Source organism: Pteronotus mesoamericanus, unplaced genomic scaffold (assembly GCF_021234165.1).
Source record: "Pteronotus mesoamericanus isolate MK-2021 breed Mesoamerican mustached bat unplaced genomic scaffold, CSHL_Meso_final contig_24, whole genome shotgun sequence".
Taxonomy (NCBI): Eukaryota; Metazoa; Chordata; class Mammalia; order Chiroptera; family Mormoopidae; genus Pteronotus; species Pteronotus mesoamericanus.
The window spans coordinates 29,815,006-29,839,056 of NW_026555100.1; the positions used below are offsets into that span (position 1 = coordinate 29,815,006).

The 24,051-nt window shown below is 38.4% G+C and overlaps 1 protein-coding gene across 1 annotated transcript; it reads right to left on the reverse strand.

The window, feature by feature from the left end:
* On the reverse strand, positions 1-23,714 carry NOC3L (NOC3 like DNA replication regulator). The gene is made up of 21 exons (XM_054572877.1): positions 23,593-23,714; positions 22,357-22,564; positions 20,031-20,163; positions 19,107-19,264; positions 18,461-18,514; positions 17,385-17,515; positions 15,328-15,489; positions 14,849-14,942; positions 12,071-12,246; positions 11,564-11,692; positions 8,644-8,775; positions 7,135-7,215; positions 6,526-6,626; positions 5,439-5,511; positions 5,283-5,346; positions 5,130-5,201; positions 4,604-4,785; positions 3,733-3,861; positions 2,981-3,078; positions 800-884; positions 1-465 (listed from the first exon to the last, which is right to left on the reverse strand). Exons 1-21 carry the CDS (start codon positions 23,599-23,601, stop codon positions 337-339), a joined length of 2,400 nt encoding a protein of 799 aa, XP_054428852.1. The 5' UTR covers positions 23,602-23,714; the 3' UTR covers positions 1-336.
* Positions 23,715-24,051: the final 337 nt, after the last annotated feature.

Sequence of the window (24,051 nt, forward strand, 5' to 3'; positions counted from 1 at the left end):
TTTCTTTGAAAGCAGCCATAATGAACATTCATATATTTTTTCAGAGGCCAAAGTAGTTAATATGTATATTAAATTTTAAAAAGGCAACATCACTAAGAAAGAAGTTTCCAAATATAAGGGGAGGAAAAGGCTTTTGATTCTCCTTTCCAAATGAAAGGACATTTTCAGAATTAGGGCAGAATCCTGTACCATGCAAAGGAAAATTCCTCCTCTGTTAATTTTCTCAGGAAGTTTCCCTTGTACAAAAGAGAAGGTCCTAAGTGAACCATTATCTTTATGTGCACCTGCACAAATACACGAATGTACAGCAAAGTCCACTGACTCTTCCTCCTTCCACTACCGCAGTGACGGTTTCAAATATTTGGTGAGATCCAGAGGCAAATGAGTAGCAACTTCACTGCAAAGTCTTTTGGTTAGTTGATTTAAATCTTCATTCAAAAATGAATCCCCTTGCAAAACTTTATCCTGAAAAAAGTATTAAAAGTATGAGTTAAAAGTTCTTATGCTATCAGCAAAAGCCAAGCTGTGAGCAAAGCTGAAAATAGTAACAACTAACAGCGAACTAACATGTGAAGCATGAGGTGCTGGGTCAGGTCTTGGACAGACCCTTCCCCGAATGACACTGCCTCATAGCTGCCTCTGTCTACGGAATTCCAACCCCAGAGATCCATCCCGCCATCACTCCTAAACTTGAAAAAAAATTCTATCTACGAATTAGGCAAATTGGGATCAGTTATTAAAAAATGTATTAATTTAGTTGTAATTTTATCTTTTAAAAAAACAGTGAAAATTGACATACCTTCTTTTTGGGGCTTGAAGTTTCAACAGGAGGATTGAATGTCATTGCTGCCATGCTATAAGCCTCAAAAAGTTCCACAGCAGATCTACAGTCACAAGAGAAATCTAGAGTCACAAAAAGGCATAATAACTTGAAAATAATTAATTGTACCCAGAAAAGGACTCATTATTCTAAACCCATAATTAAGATACAATCCTGCCAAGTCACCATCCATAAAATAAATCCTAAATCCCTATGAATTGACAACATTATCCAACTAAACCCACCTCACAGAGGCCTGGTGTACATTTAGAAACACAGGCCTGAACAGACAGAAGGCTGAGGAGAAGAGCTCAAGTTCCAAGTTACCAAACCCCAGCTCAACCAACCACAGTTACGTAAACAACCTGCAACTACATTTAACCTGGTCATGGGAGCCAGAGGAGTGCAGCATGGAGTTATCCTCCACAGATTTCAAACAGCTCAACTCTTCAGTTTGGGCCTGGATTAAAAGCAAGGAGAACCATCCTATAGGCAGAACAAATGTCTACAACCGGGACATGTAAATGATCTGAGGTTGGTTGACACTCCGAAGGGGATCGACAGGCAGGGGCCTGCAAGGACTGTGACTGCAGTCACACTCCAGCCCCACTCCCCAGGGGAAGACACCATGAGTCTCCTTTCTCAAGCCTCTGGGATAGACCGGTTCCTCCTCTTCCTCTGGAAAAGGCCACCTCTGGCATAAATGGGGTAAATGTTCAAGGTCACTAAGGAAAACTTGCCAGGAAAGGATTGTGAAAAGAAAGGTGGCAAAAAATTGTTTTCTCCTTTATTTCCCTTTTAAAAACAAGGCTGGGAGACAGGTGGGAAAAATGAGGGCAAGAAAAAAGTAAATGGCCATGTTATTATTTTATGGACGAAAGGTATCTCTGTCTCCAGAAGGAAAAGGTTTATGGAAAACTATAAAGTTTATGCCTCATTTCAAGGGGTAAGCAGGTACCTAACTACTGCCATTTTTAAAAAAAAATACAGACCTATTTTGCCAAATATCCCAGTATTTCAAGAGAACCTGGACTTTTGGGTGAATTCTTCCAATATTTAAAATATAACAACTAATTCATTTTCTATTCAACTCTCAAGAGGCCAGACCATCAACCTGCTCACCTACAGGCCGTTTGCCAGTGATCTCTGAATTCAAAATACCAGTTCGTTTGCAAAGGAGAAAAATCTACAGCCAAATATTAATTCTGAGTGATAGCTCTATTACAAGGGTGTCTTTTAAAAGACTATTTTCTCTTCTCTTCTGTATAACTGAATTATTTTCTAACTGATTGGGGGGGGGCAGGTAGGTAATTACTATTTTTTCAACTCCTCCGTGCTTTTAAAATTTTTCAGAATAAAAAGGTGCGGGGGGGCAGGGTGCCTGACTGGGTAGCTCAGTTGGTTAGAGTATTGGTCTAATATATAAAGGTTGTGGACTCAATTCCCGGTCAGGGCATAAACAAGAATCGGCCAATGAATACATGATTAAGTGGAACAACAAATTGATGCCCCTTCTCCTCCCCTCCACCCACACACCCTTTCCCCTCTCTCTAAAATCAATAAATATTTTTTTAAACATTTGAGTTCTTTTTTTTTAAAGGTGAGGGGAAAGAAACTTCTTAGGACCCTCTTCCCCATCTGGAAGAGGAGTATAAGGTGAATGCCGGGGTAGCGATCCAAGCTTCCTGCAGGTCAGGAGGCCAAGGAGAGAACGGCCACCCCTCTGGACAGCAGTGTGACAAAATGCTTCTTCCTTCTCCTCATTTCTCCCTTTCTGGTCCTTGCAGGACCACCCAAGAGAAAAAAAAGAGGCTCACTGTAGTTAAGACTCATAGATCTTTACATAAGCGCATATGGTATATTATTCACCGCTGAACCTGAGTCATGGGCATGAGAATTCACTATTCTACTTATCTGTATGTCTAACAATTTTTACGACAAAAAAAAAATGTTGTGATTTCTCAAAACAAACTAATAAAATCAGGCAGCCATGTCTTCTCTTTGGAACAATTGGGGAATATGAAGTGAGACCAAATCCAAGTAACCAATTTAGCACTTTACATTTTAAAACCTATTACATTATAAAACAGACTTCTCACAGTCAAGAGCTATCAACTGAAATTTATAGTCTTATAATAATAAAGCAATGTTAAGTACCACCTTCGGCTCAACTCTGGTTTGAGTGCTTCAGAGCCTTCCAGAGGGGCCCCGGCGATGAGGTGAGCTGCGAACCTCCGCACAACGGGGTGGAAGTGCCGCTGAAGGGGAAACAGGACAACCACGTTTTGCACAGGTCAGTATTTTATAAAACACTACAGTGAAGATTTTATTTAATAAACACTAATATTTTTAGAATACTATAGATGTATATGTAATTCATAAAAACCACTTAACTACAGGAAAAAGATTATCTTTGCTCACAGGACTATAACACAAATTTGTTTGATAAGCAAGTTACCAGTGGCGTAGCTCAGTCTTGCTTTTACAGCATGAACAGAAAAATCAAAAAACAACTCTTTCAGAGTCACAAAGTTGACAACAGGCTTCCTGAAACATTTTCGCTGTGTCTCACTCTGACACTGTCCACGCTGTAGAATCAGGACATAGGTGAGGCCCTGTCGAACCTTGTGCGCCTACCGAAGTCTCCTTGGATAGGATCCAATACCAATGTGCCCGGGAAGGGAAAGATTTCAATGAATCTTACCCCATGAAATTGTCACTCAGCTTCCTTAGTAATCGTACCTCAACATCTTAAAGAGTAGTAATTGCAAAGTGAAACGCAGACTACTAAAACATGGATTTTAGGAAAAGTGGTCCCAGAACAAGGCACATTAGGTACTCTGGCAATAACAACGGCCTGGGGAAAAGCTGAACAAACTGCTCACAAAATAAGAGGGTGGGGGCACTCGTACCCGTAGCGCGTGCAGCTCCCACAGGGCGGTGTTCTGAGCGTTACAGTACTCGGGTTCGTCCAGCTCGGGAAGGAAAACCCCGTTACCCTGAGAGTCACTGTCAAGCAACAGATCTGTTTTGGGGAAAGTCTGCAAAAATATCACGTAAGGATTAATTAAATCAATATTATTAGTTTAAAGAAGGCTATTGGGTCCTGTACTTTTATTTATACTTAAATTTAATTTGATTTTATGGTTATATAAGAACTATGAGCATATGAACATCATATGTAGTTTTAATTCTGTAAATTTAAGCTCATTTTACAAGAGAACAAAAACTGCAAAAGATTACTTTCTTGGTGTGCTCTGAAAAGATTTTATCTTGTAAGAGAAAATAGAACATCCTTTTCACCCAGCAATCCCACTTTTAGGAATCTTCCCTGCAGAAATAATTATCTAGGAACATGTAAGGATATTCACTATAGCATTATTTGAAATAGCAAAAAGAACCTAGCAAATGTGTTCATCACCATTGTGTTAAAAAAAATTGTAGGATGACATGTGTATCATAATCTCCACAATCCCTTTGACATTAAAAAGTAAAAGCTATGCTGATTGTGTGTGCTCGGTGTTATGTGTTTATATATGAAGTTTAAAAAGTCAGCGGGAAGGATACCCCCAAATGGCAAAAATGGTTACCTCCAGAGAGTGTCAATGGGGCAGAATGATGTCCTTTTGTAATTTTACACACTTCCTTTAGTGCCTGATTTTGTCACTAGTGTGAATTATTTTCATAATTAAGTAATGATGTATGTGGGGGGGAAAGACATGAAACAAAACACCGCTGTTGCACTGCCAGGGCGTCGCTCTCTCCATTCCTGTCACTGCTTACGTGCATTAGTATTCTGTTAGTGGCTAAAATGCCAATGCTTGAATCCGGAAGAACATGAAGAGCAAGGGTGCAGAGGCGCTTGATGAAGGCAAGAGCTCGTTGCTGAGAAACCTGCTTTCTGCGTTTGGTCAGCATGACATCGAGGCACTGGAGCACAATCTCAACCCCTCCATTGGTAGCGCCTAAAATGGCAGATACACCTGTCATTACTTTTCCATGCTGCAATTTCACCTAATTCTGGAAAAATCCAAGATCAACTGTCCTGCCTGTCCCAAATCACCACCCGAACCCACGAGGCAGGGCTAGGCTGCTCAAGGGATGTGGTGGGTTGCACTGTAGTTCCAGCCAATTCCAAAACTCCTCGCTCTCCCCGTCTTACTTGAGGGTAAACACAGATGTGCAAAACTGGCAGGCCAGCACTTTATATACTAGTTCCTATTTCTCACTTTTCATAGACTCTCATTCGGGTCACAACATATTCTTAAAAGAAATACATATTAAAGACACGTTATCTACACATACATACCTGCATGTAGCTTGAACAGTGTTTTGTAAAGATGTGTATAGAATTTCATTGGATCAATATTCAGAACATCACCTTTGAAATGACAAACACAATGAGGTATGTTACAGCCTCCAAAGACAAAGCAAACAAAACTTGATTAAGAGGGTATCTTACCTTGCCCAGAAAGAATATGAAAAGCCGTTTGGACACAATGAAGACTTTCTTGATAGCTTAGGTTCTTTCAAAAAAAAAAAAACAAAAACATATATATAAAAATAATAATAATACCATGTATATCTTAAAAAATAATTCATTAATAGAGTTACTTACACCAGACTCAATGAGGTTATGTAGAACTACTAATAAATCATCAAAAAACTCCACATTTATAAGGTGAGCAAACCTAAAATCAAACAAAACTTGGTTAAAAGGTAACCTAAAAACAGAAATAAAGCAGCCAAAAATTAAACTTGACTTTCACATTGTATTTTTAATCCTCCTTATTCCTAGCTATGATAGAGACTGTAGAGATGATGTTACTTCTCATTAATTCAGATTGGCCTCTCTGACAATCCAGTTGGACTATACTCAGCAGAAACACCTGAAGCACTACACCAACTCAGGCAGCATTTCAAAAGCACCGCTGCCCCAAGAAGGAAGCTGCTGAGGGCAAACTGTTTCCAGAGGCAAGTTCACCAGGTGCCCAGCACAGTTCGAGGCCACAAGAGAACAAGCAGCATCAGCTTCTAAGAAAATGGGTGGCAGGGAGAAGGAAGGAGGAAAGAGTCTACTTCGTGTAAGACTATGGACACTATGAAAGCTTTGAAAATAAAAGGGAAAAGAAGCTGGACCTGGTGTCCAGTTCAGGTTCTGCAGGGAACTACCTTTACGATCCTCGGTAAGTCACTTGACTGGCCTGGGCCTCCATCTCTAGAAATGGCTGAAATCACCCAATAGAGTTAAAGAGAAAGAATCATGTGGGCTACGAAATGTCAGAGCGCTCTGTACACTGTAAAATATTAGGCACTGAGTAAAGGATATCTCGTAAATATTAGTGTAAGGGCCTCTGACACTATGTAAATCTTAGAACAAAAAAGGGCCTCAGAAGTCATACGTTCCCAGTCTCTTGGTAAAATCTTTTTGGGGAGCAATCTGGCAATATTTATCAAAATTTAAAATGCATACCCTTTGAGCTGGCAATTATATGAACCCAAGTACGTGAAAATGCTTGCAGTGCAGCCAAAGGGACTAGCGAAATAAAAACAGAGCAAAGCAAGGAAAGGCTGGTGACAGAGGAAAGGAGAGAGGGAGGGAAATGAGGACACTGGGTCGTCATTATTAACCCTGTTTAAAATTCATGGTTCTGCTGGTCTTATTTAGAAAGGATCTAAAAGGTTTCAACCTACACAGCCCTTACTTGGCAAGACCTTCCAGAACTGCTGGCAGGAGCGGTGACCTCTGGGCTTTCTTCAATATTCTGAAGTATGTTACGAACACAACATTCAAAGTCTCCGTGTGCTGGACGAAGAAACAGACAGCGTGACTTTAGTAGAACCCACCGCACTTTCTCCTGAATTACCGTAACTGTCACTTTCAAAGCTCAACCTTTTTTTGTCCCTTCCTATCCCTCCCAACAATTCAGTCTTAGGAGCTTTAAGAAAATGAAACTTGAATAGAATAAAGATACACATTCAGTGATTTCACAAAACTAGCACTGATCATATTTTAATTTCTTGTACATCTTATATCTAAGCCTCATGACATAAACCAAAATTATATAACCGTAAATTGAAACAACAAATCCCTAGTTAAAATTATTTAACAAAACATTTAAAAAGTACAGGACAGCAATTTTCAACCTTTTAAATCCTTTTTTATGATACACATAAACTAATTACTAAAATTCTGCAGCACACCGAGAAATAATTTTATTTTTGCTGCTCTGACAAAAAATACAGGTATGACTGTGATTCATTCATACTGGGCGGCTATTACCGCGGGCATAAGGGAACGTGCCACTGCCTACCAATTTCAGCTTTTTCTCAGTGCTTTCTGTGGCTTCTGCCTCCCGAAGCTCTCGCTCTAGTTTCTCTTCTGCTTTTTTCCACTGAAAATAGATTGAAAAATAAAGAGTATATTCCACTGAGTGAAAACAGCAAGCTGTAATATGTAAATATTATGAAACACATAAAACAAAATACCAGATTGCCTATGAATACAAATATAAGCAAAAGTAGAAAAACGGAAAAGAAGTCTCCGCAAAGACAGTGGTGGCCCCCCGGATGGAAGGCATGAGAATGAGGTGGGGAGACCAAAGGGGATTCCAACTCCAACACCAATGCTTGTTCTTTTCAAGACGACGACTGAGAGCAGTCTATTAATATCTGCTCATTCAGAAAGGTGGCTACATAAGAAGTGCTATACTATTTTCTGCAGTTTTCTATTATTTAAGTTAAAATTTTTCAAAAAAAGAGAAAAACCATACTGAGCCCAGAAGTAATTCTTACTGTCAAATCATCTATAATGGAAGCCAGTCATCACCAAAATTTCCCACTTACATACAATGCATAAAGCCAGATTCTATATAGAAATTCAACAAAGTATCAATTCGTTTCCATCTCTTTAGGCTCTAAGAGCAGCAGCACGCTGGTGGCTAAGCCGCCTGAGACGCACACAGGGCGCTCACTGGGAAAGCCTCCTTCCCTCCTGCGAGGCTGTTAAAGAGCTGCCGTGTTCTCATCGGCCTTGGTTTCCCCGCCACAGCTACGTACCCCCTTACATTAGGACAGTGTGCCAGAAACAATGAAAGTGAGTATTTGCCTTCATTTGTTACTAAGTCTAATGTGATACTTACGTCATGTTTTTAAAATTATTACACACATTCAAAAATGGATATCCTGGGATTTATTTTGTTTTTATAAGCAATTTCATAACCCTAACACACTGTTCAGAAATGTTCTGAGAAATGACAATCGCGACAGCGGTGGCGGTGACTGATGTTCATGAGGCACGCCAGTGCCACGCACTCTGCCGGGGCTTCACGTACATCATCTTACTTAAATGCGCAACGACTCTGGAAGGTGGGTGCCAGGAAGAGCCCCATTTCTCAAAATATTTTTTTTAAATGTGCCCAGAGTCTCCCAGTAAATAAATAAAAGGTTTCAAATATAAACCAATAGAGAATAAAATTAAATAAAAAATAAAAATAAACCAATAAGGAAACACGATTCAATTAACAAAAACCCACTGTGTTGCTACTTCACATGAATACATTCTTTCTGTTAAGGAAAAAATCTTGCGTGTCACAAAGAATCTAAGATGATCTTAAAAGCCAGCCTAGCAAGTATATATTTTTTATCCAATGAATTTTCAGTTTAAGTTGATTTAATAAAATATTTCTTTGTAATAAGTGTGAAAATTAAATTCTCTAAATATTGGATTTTTAAATATTTATAATTACTATTTAACGATTTTCATCTGTTTCTACACAATGATTTTAATCTAAAATCGAAACAAAAAAGGAAGTCAGTCAAACCTTTCTCTGCATTCTTGACAGACTTTTTCTCTTTTCCTTGAAAGTCATGAACTTTTTTGGTTTATTAATGTCCTCTGTATCTTTTTTCACTTCTACTTCTTTGATTCTTAGGCACAAGAATGTTTTTAACATCTAATATGGAAGAAAACACAAATACACAGCTTAATATTTATATTGCCCTCAAAAACTTTATACAGAAAAATAAGCATTTAAAAATGTTATTTCCTTCCTTCATGCAAAAAAACCCCCAAAAAACCAAAAACCTTGAAATATCTTTTATCACATTTTACACAAAGATCTATTATCTTTTTGCTAGACATCTGGTAATTTGTAGCTAGTATTTGGCTAAATACATGTAACATTATTTTGCAATCAAATGACAAACAGGAAGCAAGAAAACATTACTTGGCTTTGGTAGATACTAATTATGAAGAGCAAACAGGCCAGAAAAAGGTGTGAACCAATATTAGAGGAGGAGATATAAATTAAGTATTTCTAAACCAATTTAATTTACCAAACCACCTTCAGTTTTACAGAAAACGATTCTAATATGCATCTCCCCTGCCTCCAAAAAAATGACATGAAGATTTGTGTTAATTAAATTAATTAAGACAACTTATTTTCCTCAAGTCAACAAGTCTCCAACTTTAGCAAACATCAGCATACTTGGAAGGTTTGATAAAACACCAATAGCTGGGCCCTGGCTGAATCACTGATTTGGTACGTCTGGAGTAGGGGCTCAGGGCATATTTTTCATACCCACTGATGCTGGTTCAGGGACCGAAACGAAAACTATTGCCTTAAACCATTCAAAAAATTCAGAAGCTAATTTGAAAATTGGCAACCATCCAAACACATAGACAAAAAAGGTTTAAAAATCCTACATTTTCTTGGGAAGAAATCACTCTACTGACCTGCTGCAGTCATAGAAGCATTCCTGAAAAAAATACTCAAGAAGTACAGCTTAATATTATTCCAGTAAGAAAATCTGAAAGAAAACTGAGTATTTCAGATTATGGGGCTTAAAGCACAAATGGAAACAGGGAAAAACTAAAGGCATAAATAGTGAACCTAAAGTCACTCTAGGTATCAGAAAGATCAAACTGAGTATCATGTATTCTATGTGCGCATTAAATATTACTCACAGATGAAAAATAATTCCAAATTAAAGAACGTGGTATATGGTCAACTAATCTTTGGCAAGGGCGCCAAGGTACACAGTGGGCAAGGGTAGACTCTTCAATAAATGGTACTGGGCAAAAAATGAATTTCCACATGCAGAAAAATAAAACTGGAACTTTATCTTAAACCACTCACAAAAACGAACTCAAAATGGATTAAAAACTCAAATGTAAGGCCCAAAACCATAAAACTACTAGAAAATAATAGGGAAAAAGCTCCTTGGCATTGGTCTTGGCAAAGTGGTTTGCAGCAATGATGCTGAAAGCACAGGCAGCAAAAGCACAAATAAACACGTGGGGCCCCATCAAACTAAAACTTCTGCACAGCAGACCATCAATGTGAAAGGACAACTATGGAAAGGGGAAAAAATATTTTGCAAACCATGTCAGATAAGGGTTTTAGTAACCAAAATACATAAGGAGCTCATACAACTCAATGGCAAAAAACAAATTACCCAACTAAAAAATGGTCATAGAATCTAAATAGATCTTTTTTCAAAAAAAAAAAAAAAAAGACATACAAGTATTTATGAAAAGGTGCTCAGCAGCACTGATCATCAGGGAAACGCAAATCAGAACCACAATGAGGAATCACCTCACACCTGTTAGAATGGCCACTATCAAAAAGACAAGACAACATGTGTTAGTGGGAGTGTGAAGAAAGGGAAGCTTTGTATACAGCTGGTGGAATGTAAACTGGTACAGCCACTCTGAAATACAGTGTGGACATTCCTCAAAATATTAAAAACACAGTAATCCTATAATCCAGCAACCCCACGTCAGGGCACACCCAAAGGGGCTGAAATCGGTATCTCAAAGAGATGTCTGCGCTCCCACGTTCACTGCAGCATTAGTCACAACAGCCAAGACACGGAAACAGCCAGTGTCCGCAGATTAACAAATCAATAAAGAAAACGTGGTATAGTGAAATAAGCAGACAAATAAGAAAGACGACTACTGTGTGATCTCCTCACTTTCACGTGTAATCTAAAAAAGCCGAACACACAGAACCAGGGTGGTGGTTGCCAGGGAATGGGGAAAATGGGAAAATGTTGCTCAAATGCTAGAAACTTTCAGTTACAACATACATAAGTTCCACAGATCTAAAGTACAGCATGGTGATTACAGTTAATAATTTGCTATGAGAATAGATCTTATATATTCTCACCACAAAAAAAAAAGGTAGCTTTGAGAGGTAATCAATGCGTTAACTTGATTGCAGTAATCATTTCACAATGTATACGTATATTAAATTATCACATTTGTACACCTTAAAAAATCAGTGTATAACCTAAATATAGACCCAAAAAACCCAACAAATTAAAGAATGCAGTTTATAATTCTAACATCACTAAAAGGGAAGTGTTTCCCTATAAACAAGTTTCCTGCTCAAGCCTTATTATCTGATCTCTCTACAATCCTGTATAAAGATACTAAGTATTTTCTCTTAGGCACAATATTGATAATTTTAGTTGAACTGCTAAAATTAGCAGTTCAACTAAAATTATCAGCTTTAATGAAAAGTATCTAATTGCAAAGAAAGACTGAAATTAGGAACTAAAACAGAAAATTTAAGGTGAGCAATCAAAATTATATGACCAAATTGAAGGGTTACATTTGGGGAACTGAGTACTTTCCCTTTCTACTTTGCACACTTCTGTAATGAATAAATTGACAACTGAAAATTAAGTTTGTGATTTTAAAACGAATACAAAAAAATTAAGAAACAAAAGGCTTACCTCTGGCCTAACATCGTAATTTCTGCCCTTCACAAAACCAGAAATCACTTTAATTACTCCAAGGGATGCTTGGCCTAATTTATCTTGTTTAAAAAGTTTCTTTACTGCCTCACAGCACATTTCAGATATCTGAAAAATAAAATGTTACACTAAACCAGTGTTTCTCCACCTCAGCACTACTGACATTTGGGGCCAGAGAATTCTTTACTGTGGGGGTTGTCCTGTGCCTCATAGGACATTTCGAAGCCCGGCCTTTACCCACTACATGGCAGTTCCCATGCCCCTACCACCGCGGTCCTGAGTAACATTCCCGGGAAGGCAAACCACCTCCTGTTCAAAACCACTGCAGTAAACTTAAGTTCCAAGAGCTTTCTTAAAGAAACAGTATTTAGCAAAGTGATCCTATTTTAGTAATAAATAAGAGCTCCAAAAGGATTTTGAGAAAAAAAAATCACATAGTCTATAATTTTAAGCACAAATGGCAACAAATCATTTAGGGTAACCCACCGATTTTGACACATCATTCATGAGAGGGACGATCAGTACGATGATATTGTTGTGAAAGTTGAAATGAGGTAGTGCCACCAAGAGCTCACACAGACTCTTCACCGCCACTTCTGCCAGTCCTTTGTATGCCTTTAAGGAAACTACATTACTTTTCTTCAGTTTCCTTTGCTTCCAGTCTAGTCAAAAGACAACTATAGTTAGTTACTGAGTTTCCTCATTGGTCAAAGCTTCAACTATTATCTTTCTTTTACAGTAATACGTGATAATATAAAAAAACTCAATATACGATGCAAATTCTTAAATGAGTTGTCTACACTTACACAAGTACAAAGGTTATCATTAAAATGTTTCTACGTAATCTGCCTTCTGACTGTAACCACAATTACCAGAATATTGGCTGTGTTTTTTAAAACACATATCATTCAACGAAAAGGGTCCCCAGGGGGTTAAAAAGAAAGGAGGGGACAGGGAGCTGGAGTCCTTAAAGGAGTCCTCGCACTGGGCTCTACCAAGGCTCTTCCCAAAACACTTGATTTTAAGTCAAGAGGCCTGGGTTCAAATCCTAGTCATCCACTAATTGGCTGGTGAATATGAACAAGTTCCAAACTCTCTGAACCTCAGTCTTTTTCATATTCTAAAAATCCCAAAAATCTGGTCCTGGCCAGCGAGGTCCATTAGTTAGAGCGTCGTCCTGAGGTATATCAAGGTTGTGAGTTTGATCCATGGTCAGGGCACATACCAGAGCCACCAATGAATAAAATAAATTAAAAATCCAAAGACTCTAAAATATCATTCCTTCTGAATTCTTGCTGAAACTCAGTGTAATATCTTTACCCAGGAGGTCCAAAAGAGAGTCAAAATATCCTTCAAAACAATTTATGATGCACAGTACCTATTTTCTATAAATTTTTGCATACATATATGGTCCTGTAACACAGCATCTTGAATATGAGAATATGAAAATATGTTAGTCTCTCTACAACAGCTTCAATGTTTCCCTCCAGATCATATACAGCCAGAGTAAAGATAATATGGATGACAGTAACTTTATTTTAAATTTGCTTCTCATATATGTAATTTTTCCCTAAACACACTATGTTCACCATAAGGGAGAATCATATGTTCTATTTACTTAAACCCGAAAAGACTTAATAATGGAGAAAGAAATGGATAAACAAAATGTGATTACATACAATGGAATATTATTTGACCTTAAGAAGAATGAAAATTTTGACACATGCTGTAAGAATATATCTTGATAACCTCATGCTAAGTAAAATAGGCAAGTCACAAAAGGACAAATATTGTATGGTTCCCCTGACATGAGGTTCCCAGAGAGTCAAATTCATAGAGACAGAAAACAGAATGGTGGCGGCCAAGCGCTGGGCTTGGGGGGGAGGGGGTAAATGGCGGGGGCGGGGGGGAATAGGGGGTTAATGTTTAATGATTATGAAATTTCAATTGGGGCAGATGGAACAGTTCTGGAGATGGATGCTGGTGAATTTACTTAATGCCACAGAATCGTACACTTAAAAATAGTTAAAATGATGTAAATGTTATATTATATATATTTTTCCATAATTTCTAACCTACAAAAAAGCCATATGGTTCAATCCGCTTAGGACGGCGCACACCTGCATGGGCCAATACAGAGGCCACGGGCCACACATGGCAATGAGCGCGGGAAATGTGGCTACTACCCCCAGCTGGGACGTGCCAGGAGTGTAAGATACACACCAGATTTTGAACTTAGTACCAAAAAAATGTAATACATCTCATTAGTTTTTAAAATGGATTACATGTTAAAATGATAATTTAGACATATGTAATTTACTACTAAAATTAATTGTATTGCTCTTTACTTTTTAAAGTGTGCCTACTTCACTTTTAATGACTTCTATGTCTCACGTTACCAAGTTACATTTCTATTGCTAGTGCTGGGCTACACGATGCTTCCGAGCCTTATCATTGAGAGAATAAAATGCTAATAAGCAGGTTCCAGCTGGGATGTCAGAGCTTAGGAACAATATCCATCCCACGCACCCCCACTACACTGCACCACCTTCACACCCTTATCGGGCCCGCGGGATTCGGCAGTCCCGTTCCAGCTGAGGTGGCAGCTGGGTGACCCTCAGGCCCTGAGGAAGGGAGCCCAACCGAGGCAGTGGGCGCGCCTGGCCTAGGCAGCCGCATCCCTTCCCCTGCCATGCGCAAATTTTTCCTATGTCCTTCCTGTTCTGAGAACAAGGGTTCGATAGAAGAGTTTATTATTGCGAATAATTGACTCATAAAAATTTTCAAAGAACTCATTACAAGTTATCCTTTTCCCCTATTTACTCCCTCTCCAACATAATTTTTTTTTTTTTAAAGTAGGATTCCAACTATTCATGAACTTAAAGACACATACAACTACTCGCTAGGTAAAGAACTGTAACAACACTAATACTAATAACTGATAAAATATAGTCCTTGATACAAGCGAGGCATAATTAATTGTAAGTGCTTTATATCTGAAAGTTTACTTTCACACAATTCTATGAGGTTAAGTACTATTACTACTCCCACGTTATAGCTAGAAAAGCCAAGGCCCAGAGAGACGCAATGATTTGCCCATCACACGGGGTAAGTAATGAGCCAAGAGCTGAACCCAGAGGGCTTGACTCTAGACTCCGCTCCTGGCCGTACGCCACACGGACAGTCAGCACACAGCTCAGAATACAGGCTTCACCCTCCTCACCAAAGCTGAATACGTTACATGTCTTTAAGATCTTAATATACCTTTGACCATTTGCTCCAAATTTTCCAAATAAAATTTGTATTGGCTAACAAGGCCTTCTTCAAATTCTCTTAACTTTTGGGTTTCTTTGCGGACCTGAAAAAGACCAAAAGATCGATCACATTTTAACGTCAAAATATTGAAATCTGGAAATTAGCACGAAATGTTGAGTGCCTATTATATACCCAGTCATGTAAAAACAACCAAAAAATACATATAAAACACCTTCCCCTGGCCAGGTGGCTCAGGTGGTTAGTAGCATCCCCACACACCAAGGTTGTGGGTACAATCCCCAGTCAGGGCACATATAAGAAGCAACCACTAAATGCACAAATAAGTGGAACAACAAATCAATGGTTCTCTCTTTCCCTCTCTAAAAAATCAATTTAAAAAAACTAAGAAGAAACCAAATCTTGTTTCTCCCATCTCTCACTCTCCAAAATTTTCAGCTTATTTTGTAGAGTAGTTATATTTAACATACCCTGGTAGATTTTTCTGCTTCTGTTAGGGGACGGATTTTATAGGAAGGGGTAATGTCTTTAAATAACTCCATCAGAGAAACTACCACCAGCTTTCGAACAGTAACAGCCACATCAGGATCCTGTTCCATCAGCATTGAACGTAATTCTTTCAATTTTTTAACCTGTAATATAAATTAACTTATAAGGCTAGAGAAATAATGGCAAAATAGTTGTAAGCAAAAGCAACAGTCTCACATCTGGATCGGGCAAAGTAAGCACAATTCACACAATGACTCAGAGTCTAGTCAAGCCAAACACAACTCCAGACACTGCTCCCATTACCTATAGATAAATCACTACTAAAGTTATAAATTAATCATGTTTTTGTTAAACAAGTAGTTAAAAAATATGAACTTAAATAATAGTTAATTTGTTAATTTGCCTATTTTTAATTGGGTTTTCTTAGAGGGACATGTGACCTACTTCCCTAAAAACAATTCTTGAAATTTTTATACACACATACAACCCCCCATCGTATATCAGATATTACATAATCACATATATACAAGTGAATCAGGAATTAATATAATGTATCCAGGTTAACATAAGCTTCAAAGTTACTCACACAACAATCACCTACACGATATGGTGTAATGCAAAAGTGAAAAACTGGTTTCAACAAACGCGCCAGCTCTGACGAGCTCTTGCTGCCCGCTGGAGCGGCACCTTGAGAAGCAACGCCCTGGCTGACCGACTAGCAATGTTTGCCACAGCCAGGAGCAGGACAAGTATGTCACCTCCTACTCGCTCTCCCTAACTTTCATAAATGAGCACGAGGCTCCAAAGTTAGAAGATCTGGGTTCCAGCCCAGTGGCTGTTAAAATCCGGAACAAATCACTTGAGTTTTTAAAGGCTCTATTTTTCTGCGGTGCAATGAGATCAATGGCTCTTGTCTCTATGGTTTCGCAATGATCAAATGAGATATAACAGATGAGAAATATTCCAAATTCCCCTCCCTGATTCTGTTCCAGATCTTCCCAGTTTGTTAGAAGACAAGTACTAGTCTGAAACATACCCACATGAAATTTTTTCTATAAATATAAATTATCTATTTTATTGTTCAATAAACAATTATTTGTCATAGTAGGATACTGGGGGCACCGATACAACAAAAATAATACTATCACGTTATATAATTTCATGTATATTATGTAATTTAATCCTCACAACAAAGTTTTAATATAGGTTCCATTCTCATTTTAGAGATGAAGAAAATGAGTCTTGCTGTGGCCAGTGTGGCTCAGTTAATTGAGTGCCGTCCCACAGACCGGAAGCTTGTCAGTTGACTCCTGGTGAGGTCCCTGGTCAGGGTGTGTACTGAGGACAACCAATCGAGGTTTCTCTCTCACACTAATGTTTCTCTCCCTTTCTCCTTCCTGTCCCCACTCTCTAAAAATCACACACACACACACACACACACACACACACTCTCTCTCTCTCTCTCTCTCTCTCTCAGTCTCAGTCTCTCTCTCTCTCTCCCTCTCTCTTTTGGGTACAAACCTCACCCAAAGCCTAACAGACAGTACACAGCAGAGCCAAGACTAAACCTTGGGTTTCTTGGCTTGACATGTTATAACTGTCACCACCTTCACTAGTGTACCCATGATCCACTGATAATTCATTATAACTTTCTGATTTATCTTAAAATATTTTACACTTACGAGTATTCTGAAAATAATCTTTCATGTGCACGCTCCTAATTAAAAACTCTACAGTTGGCTAAGCAAATCTGCAAGTAGGTTCCTCCTCTCCAGCACTATGAGTTACAACATTAGGTCCAATACCTACATTTAGAGGCTCAGAGCACTTAAAAGACTTTTCTAAGATTACAGAAGAAATTAAGATCAGGCACAGAATTAGGCTAAGGTTCTGTCTACTCTCTTATTCTAACTCAGTTACTGTGTTTTGCTAATGCTTTTCCTTTAGTGTGTACTTATAGGTAACAAGAGAATCTTAAAATATTAGATATTTAGACCATATCTAATATGAGGAACCTAAAGAAATTACTACTACTTACATTACTTTCTGGATCTGATAATATGGCAGACGCCAAGGCAGCAATATGCAGTTTCTTTTCCTGCAATTTCTTCTTTCTCTCAATTACATGTTCTTCTATAGTCAGCTCTGGAACAGGATCTTCAATAATCTCTGAAACATTAGGTTTTTCCCTCTTAAACATTCCTTTATTTACAAGTATCCAAAAACCTTATTTCATATCATTCTCTCAACAATCATATGAGGCAGGTACTACCATAAGGGGAAGGGCAATCTGACTTTGTTTTAAAAAGTACAGTATATTCTTTGTTTTCAACTCTATACAGTCCTTTAAACTACATAAAATGTGTTCACATTAAGAATTTCAGGGGGGTGGGGTGGGCAGAGGAGGGCAAAGGGGGAAAAAAATCAGGACAACTGTAATAGATTAACAATTTAGAAAAAGAAATTCATAGGAAACTAGATTTAATAAACACACAGGTATAATCTGCAACAAGCCTCTGAAGGATGACTGAAAACAGTAAAATAGTTTACTTGTAATCTCATTTACACTCTTAATGAGGTTTGCAAAGCAGAAGTAAAATTTAACCAGTTTGTCCTGTCACGAATTCCAAACCAATATAGTTTCAAACAATAAACTATGCTCTTTAAATTGAACTTTGATTAGAACTATGCTGGCCATTCGAAACCCACATTTAAAACAGATATACACAAAGTATAACTACTCTAAAGAACCAAAATTATTTCATACCACGACTATTTTTGTAATTTAAAGCTAAACCATTAAGAGTTATTTATAGGCAGGTACTTACTTACAACTAAAAAGAATTCAAAAACCACGTGCAGTTAACAAGACTCTTCATGCATGGCTACACATTACAAATATTAACTGCATAAATTTTTCCATAATAAAAAACAATAACCAAATTCTACAAGGTAAAACTTTCAAAATGTGGGATGTTCAAAATGACCTTGAAATGTCCAGTACTCCAAAATGCACATTCCAGCTTTTATCTAAAATGAACTCATTTATCTTAACCCAAAAAGAAAGTAATTATCGATTAACAATTTAGTAACTGTAAAGATGTATCCCATTACCTTCCTCAGGTTCCATCTCGTTTTGATCCTCTTCATCCTGGTTAGTGTCAGTAACTACAGGAAATATGTACATTAAAAATGTGATGATATACTTAAGTGGTAAAACTACACAGAAAAGCACAGAAGTGATTAACATAAAACTCAGGAAAGTAGTCACTCTTGCGAGGACGGAACAATTAGTGGTTGAGGGGTGCACGAGGGAAGTTTCTGGTGCTGGCGGTATTTGTTTCTTGCCCAGTTGGTAGCTTTATGGGTGTTTTTTGTGATAAACTACATAACTTCACATCTTTGACTTCTGTACTTTTCTGTGTGTTGTATTTCATTTAAAGAAAAGATACATATAAGAAAAAAAGGCTAATAAAGGATGACTAACGTGCTCTAATTTTAGAAACAATAAAATTTGGTGAAATATTCTGAAAGGAAAAATCACCTTAACCTTGTAGCTTCCGTTGTACTCGCAGTACACCAGACACCTAAAATAAGCAACTGTATTTCTGGTCAAAATCATCAAGCTTGTTATCTAACGGTAGCTCCTCTATTTTGTAGATATGGGTAAAAGTCAAAATAAAATTAGATTTTTTAATGAAAAAAATATGCGGTAGTATTAAGGAGCTAGAACTGTGACACACAGGCTGACGAGATTTACCTGGCTTTTCTCTGGTCTGTGGGATTATACCACTTTTATCTTTGATAGGAAGCAAGTGAATCAACTCCTTCTCTGGTGCAGTTTGCAGAGATCTTGGTACTTTTTCATATTTATCTATAACGTGCTCATGCTTTCGTTTTTTGACATGAACAGGCTCACTGTAGGAAAAAAAAAATTTTCAGTGTTTACATACTGAAAAGGAACTCAGAGACCTATCTTTTTTAAAAACATGAAAAATATACCACTAGCCAAAACTTCAACGGGTATATAGATATTAGTACCTAAACCCGGCACAGAGCGCAACTCAAATATAGAATAAATGAGTAAATTAATTGCGTCATGCTACCACAAGGACTCAAACTATGGCTATATCTAGTTTTCCCTTTAGATGCAAAATTAAGGTGAAAGCTGCAGCAGAGTCTTCTTGAAGACCACGCCAGAGCCGAGGGAGGCACCATGTCATCCTGCCTTCCCAAAAACCTGCGGGGCCTGGCATGGGCTTAGGAGTTAAAAAGATCTAAGTGTAAATTTCAGATCTACTACTTATGATTGTGCGGAAGCATCAGTTTCCTCTCTGTAAATGGGAATAATACCTACCCAATAGGTAACGAGGACTGAGACCATGGCCGTAACGAACTCAGGACTGTTCTGCCAGCTCCTCAGACAAAGAACAGCATTCTTCCCCATTCACTCTACTTCACTATTCAGACTCAAATGAAATAAAGATGTACGCTAAATAAAATCAGCTTGTTTTATTCATGAACTTCCTCTATTTAGGAAATAAACTGAATAATAAATAGGATTTACTCTTTATAAACACTGTGTTCAGAGCTGAAGTTTTGCACTAATCACCTACATAAAATTCAAAACCAAGTTTTTAACCCTGAAAGGCTATGAATGATTACAACCTAAATGAAGTATTACCTAGAAGAAAGATCTCTCGTTAGAAAAGATGCTCTTTGTCCTAAATCCCTCATTAACTGTAAGTCATCTTCATCCATCATATCTAAAGGAAGGGCTTCCTCTTCTTCCTCCTCTTCCCTCTCAACCCTTTTACCTGTTCCACAAAAATAAAAATAAAAATAAATCAGAAATAAGTAATAAAGGATGTAGAACTCTGCATGCAGGAAAAACTTAAGCTTTTCTAGCAACTTAGGCCAGTGTTTCCACATGGGAGCACAGCTCACATGCTGAGCTGGACAATTCTTTGTTATATTGGGGTGTCCTGAGTTAGGCCAAGTGCTAGCATCTCTGACCCCTTGAAACCTAAATGCCAGGATCACTCCCAGGTCACTGTAACAATCAAAAAATAAATGTCTCCACACTTGCTACAACGTTTTTCAGTGCATTTAAGAACCAATTACTTAGTCCCTCAGTTCTGTCTGATAGCCAGTAGCCTTCACTTCCATTCCACTTCAGCCACCCGCTCCAAAGCCACATCCCAAACCTGGGTGCCCACCCCGCTCTCGGACCACAACCTTCTGTCCTTGCAGCTCTCACTCAGTTACTGCCACTGCACTTCTCTGACCAAACGTGGAGATCTTTTGCCACTCTACTTTTTCTATCTACCAATGTGTTCACATCAGATACATGGCGACAGCAGATAATTTCAAATGGGTAAAAGCTTGAATACACACCTTGGTTTTTTTTTAATTAACAATTTATTTTGCAGACTATTTAATGTTAGAACATAAAGAGTTTCCTTCTTTCTTGAAATACTCCTCTTTGATTTCTAAGACACTGTGCAATTCTGGTTTTCTTCCTAATTCTCTGGCTCCTCCTCAAACCCCACTATAGGTTTTTCTTCCTCTACCCATTTCTTAAGTGCTGGGTTCCTTAAAATTCTATTCTAGGTCTGTCATTCGCATACTGCACAGTCTCCATAGTGATTTTACCCAAGTCTAAGGCTTTAACTATAATCTATATGTTGATAATTCCCCAAACTATTCTCTCTAACCCAGGTCTTTCACTTGAAACTCATGTCTTTTTTTTTTTTTAACTGGATTCTGTTGGGTAACATTGCTTAACAAAATCATACAGGTTTTAAGTGTATAACTCAATAGCACATCATCTGCATACTGCATCATCACCCATCACCCAAAGTCAAGTCTCTTTCTGACACCATTTACCTACCCCTCCTTTGACCTCTTCCATCTCCCCGACCTCTGGCTGTCACCATACTGTTGTATGTGTCTATGTGACATATATTTTTTTTTTACTTAATCCCTCAACATTTTACTCCCCTCCCCTCTGACAGCTGTCAGTCTGTTCTATGTATCTATGCTTCTGTTTCTATTTTGTTTGTTAAATTATTTTTGAAACTTATACTCTTATATCCAACTGACTGACTCCAATGTGTAAGAAGGAAGAAATCTTTTGCTTATTTTTAATACATAATTATTAACACATCATGCTTTTTAAATTCTATTAAAGTTTAGATGGAAGAGATCTTTATTTAACTCAACTATCATATTTTTTTTATAGATTAAATACCTGGAGATTAAGTGACCCACTAAAGCCACATTGCTATTAACTCTCAAAATAAAGAGAACAGGCCAAGTTTCCGGACTTCCCAGCCCATGACCTTTCACATATCACAATAATATGTTGTCAAGGGATCAAACTAAATAGGTCAAGATTAAGAGAATGAGATGCACATTGGAAGACTGAATAGTCAGATGCAGTCAAATATAAAGTATCAGTAACATTGTAGAAGAACTGGTCTGACTCAAAATGGTCATAATCCCTACCTGTTTTGAATACTTGGGAGTTCTTGGACAGTTTTTTACAGAAGAGTAACCATGACAATTACAGCTCAATTTTAGTCCAACTTTCCAAATATAAAGAAAGCGAGACATTTACAATACTAAATGAATTTTGGCAACACTGTGAAGAACACATCAGAGAAAAGCAATGTTCGCACCCTAGCTAACTACCGACGAATGGAAAGTGGCACAGCACGCTGCCTGACATTTATTTACAGCACAGTTCTGAGTCCGTTATCCCAAGTACTGTATCTTCAGATCTTTCTAAACATACTAAAAGCTGAGGCCAGCTCTTTCTCACAATGAATACTGTATTGAAATGTTTTCTTATACTGACTGATAAAGCATAGAGGACTACTATCCTTACCAACTCTTAAGAAGATCTGTGACTAAGAATAGTGATTAGTAGAATGCAGTTATTTCATGAAGAACATTTTAAAACAAATCAATGGAAATTAGAGCACATGAATGCTTTGCACAATTACCTGGTCGTTTTTTCTTTGGGTCCTCCAGGGGAACGGGTTTCTTAGACACAGCATCTTTTACAGCTTGCCTTAGTTTCCTCTGTTCTTTTCGGCACTTCCTGATATTGCTTTGTTGTTTATATTGCTTATTTTTTAGTTTGTTTTCAAGTTTGACTTTACTAGTCTTAATCAATTTCCTAAAGCTTGGGATCTGTTTTTTATTTCTTCTCTGGAAAACAACAACAGGAGGAATGCTGCATATCCAGAAATTTATATTACTTTCTGTTTAAAATCAGATTAAAGAGAATTGATTATAAATTTCACTAGACACATTCCACAATTCTAATGTCTCACAGCCAGGGATCTTGCACACAAAGGCTAAAACCAAACTATGGCATCAATCCACAAAATGGCACCAGAGCACCAGTTACTCAACCAGGGATCTTATTCATGACCAAAATCCACAGCTATGATAGAGGGTCTAAGACCCCCCCCCCCCAATAAAAGTTAAGAAGCACTGATTTAGTGCTAAGTGGCTATTCAAAGCTATCTTAACTAGTTTAGTATACTTAGAGCAAAATGCTGCTGTCTTTAACTATAGTTGACATTTATATATTGTTTCACCATTTACAAAGTCCTCCAGCATATTACATCCAATAGCCTAATTAAGCAACGATTGCCGTTATCCTCACATTACTGATGAAGCTAAGGTTTATAGATTACATGACTTTTCAAAGACCCTTAAACTAAGGCAGGCAACATTTAATTCGGGTCTTTGGATTCCAACTCTCTTGCTAGTGACCCTTTATTCAAAAATACAAATCCTAGGGCTAGCTCTAGTTTTCCGCGAGAACCGGAGCAAACCACTTGCTTTTCTATCTCCTTCCGTTTAGGGGAAGAAAAAGGACTTGTTTCAAATCCCATGACTCACACTATAAATTAACTGAGAGCAGGACCCTGTTTCTCGTCAGTAAAATAAGGGGTTAGAAAGACTACCTTGAAGAACCCTTCAATGTCTGACATCCTAGAGACGCAAGACTCGGTGCTCGTCTCATCCTGGCTCCTAAAGTCGAGCACGAGCACAGTGTGCAATGAAGGAAGAGTCGGCTGTAAAGGCTAGGAAGCGGACAGCGCATGGGACCAAGAGGGAACCCCGAATCTAGGCCACCGCCCCCCGAACAAGGGCGAAAAACCAGGCAGTGACTGTCAGCCAAATTGGTCTTAAGCCGCGGGGACTAGGATTCTGAAGACCCTTACCGCCTTCATCCTTAAATCTGAAAGAAGCTCCGACGGGACAAATTCACCACGGGTAGGAATAATCCAGGAATCCCGAAGAGAAGACCCACGTGTTACCGTCTCAACACTGCAAACCGGAAACTGCCGCTAGCCCCTCCCCATTCTCCGTCGCCGGAAGAGGAGGCGGGACTTCCGTCGACAGGCTCGGGGACGCGCCCTCTCTTCGTGACAGTCGTCCTGGCGTGCGCGCGCATGGGCACACAGAGCCCAGAAGAGCGTGAGCCAAAGGCTGGTGGCCCGGGGCGGATATTTTACAAGGTCTCAGCACCCTTGACTCTTTCCGGATTTCCTTGAAAGCGTTTGGGAAATCGGGTTCCTCTCACGGAGCTTATCTCATAGGTGTTACAGATACTCATTTTTGTACTCAGTTTCCTCCCGTTAAGTCTTGAGGACCTAGAAAAGCTTATTCCTTTTGTGTAA

Coding starts and splice junctions, on each gene's coding strand:
- NOC3L (XM_054572877.1), bottom strand. Junction 4,786..5,129: donor ACTGTTCAAGCTACATGCAG/GTATGTATGTGT, acceptor CTGCCATTTTAG/GCGCTACCAATGGAGGGGTT. Junction 466..799: donor CTTCAAGCCCCAAAAAGAAG/GTATGTCAATTT, acceptor TACTTTTTTCAG/GATAAAGTTTTGCAAGGGGA.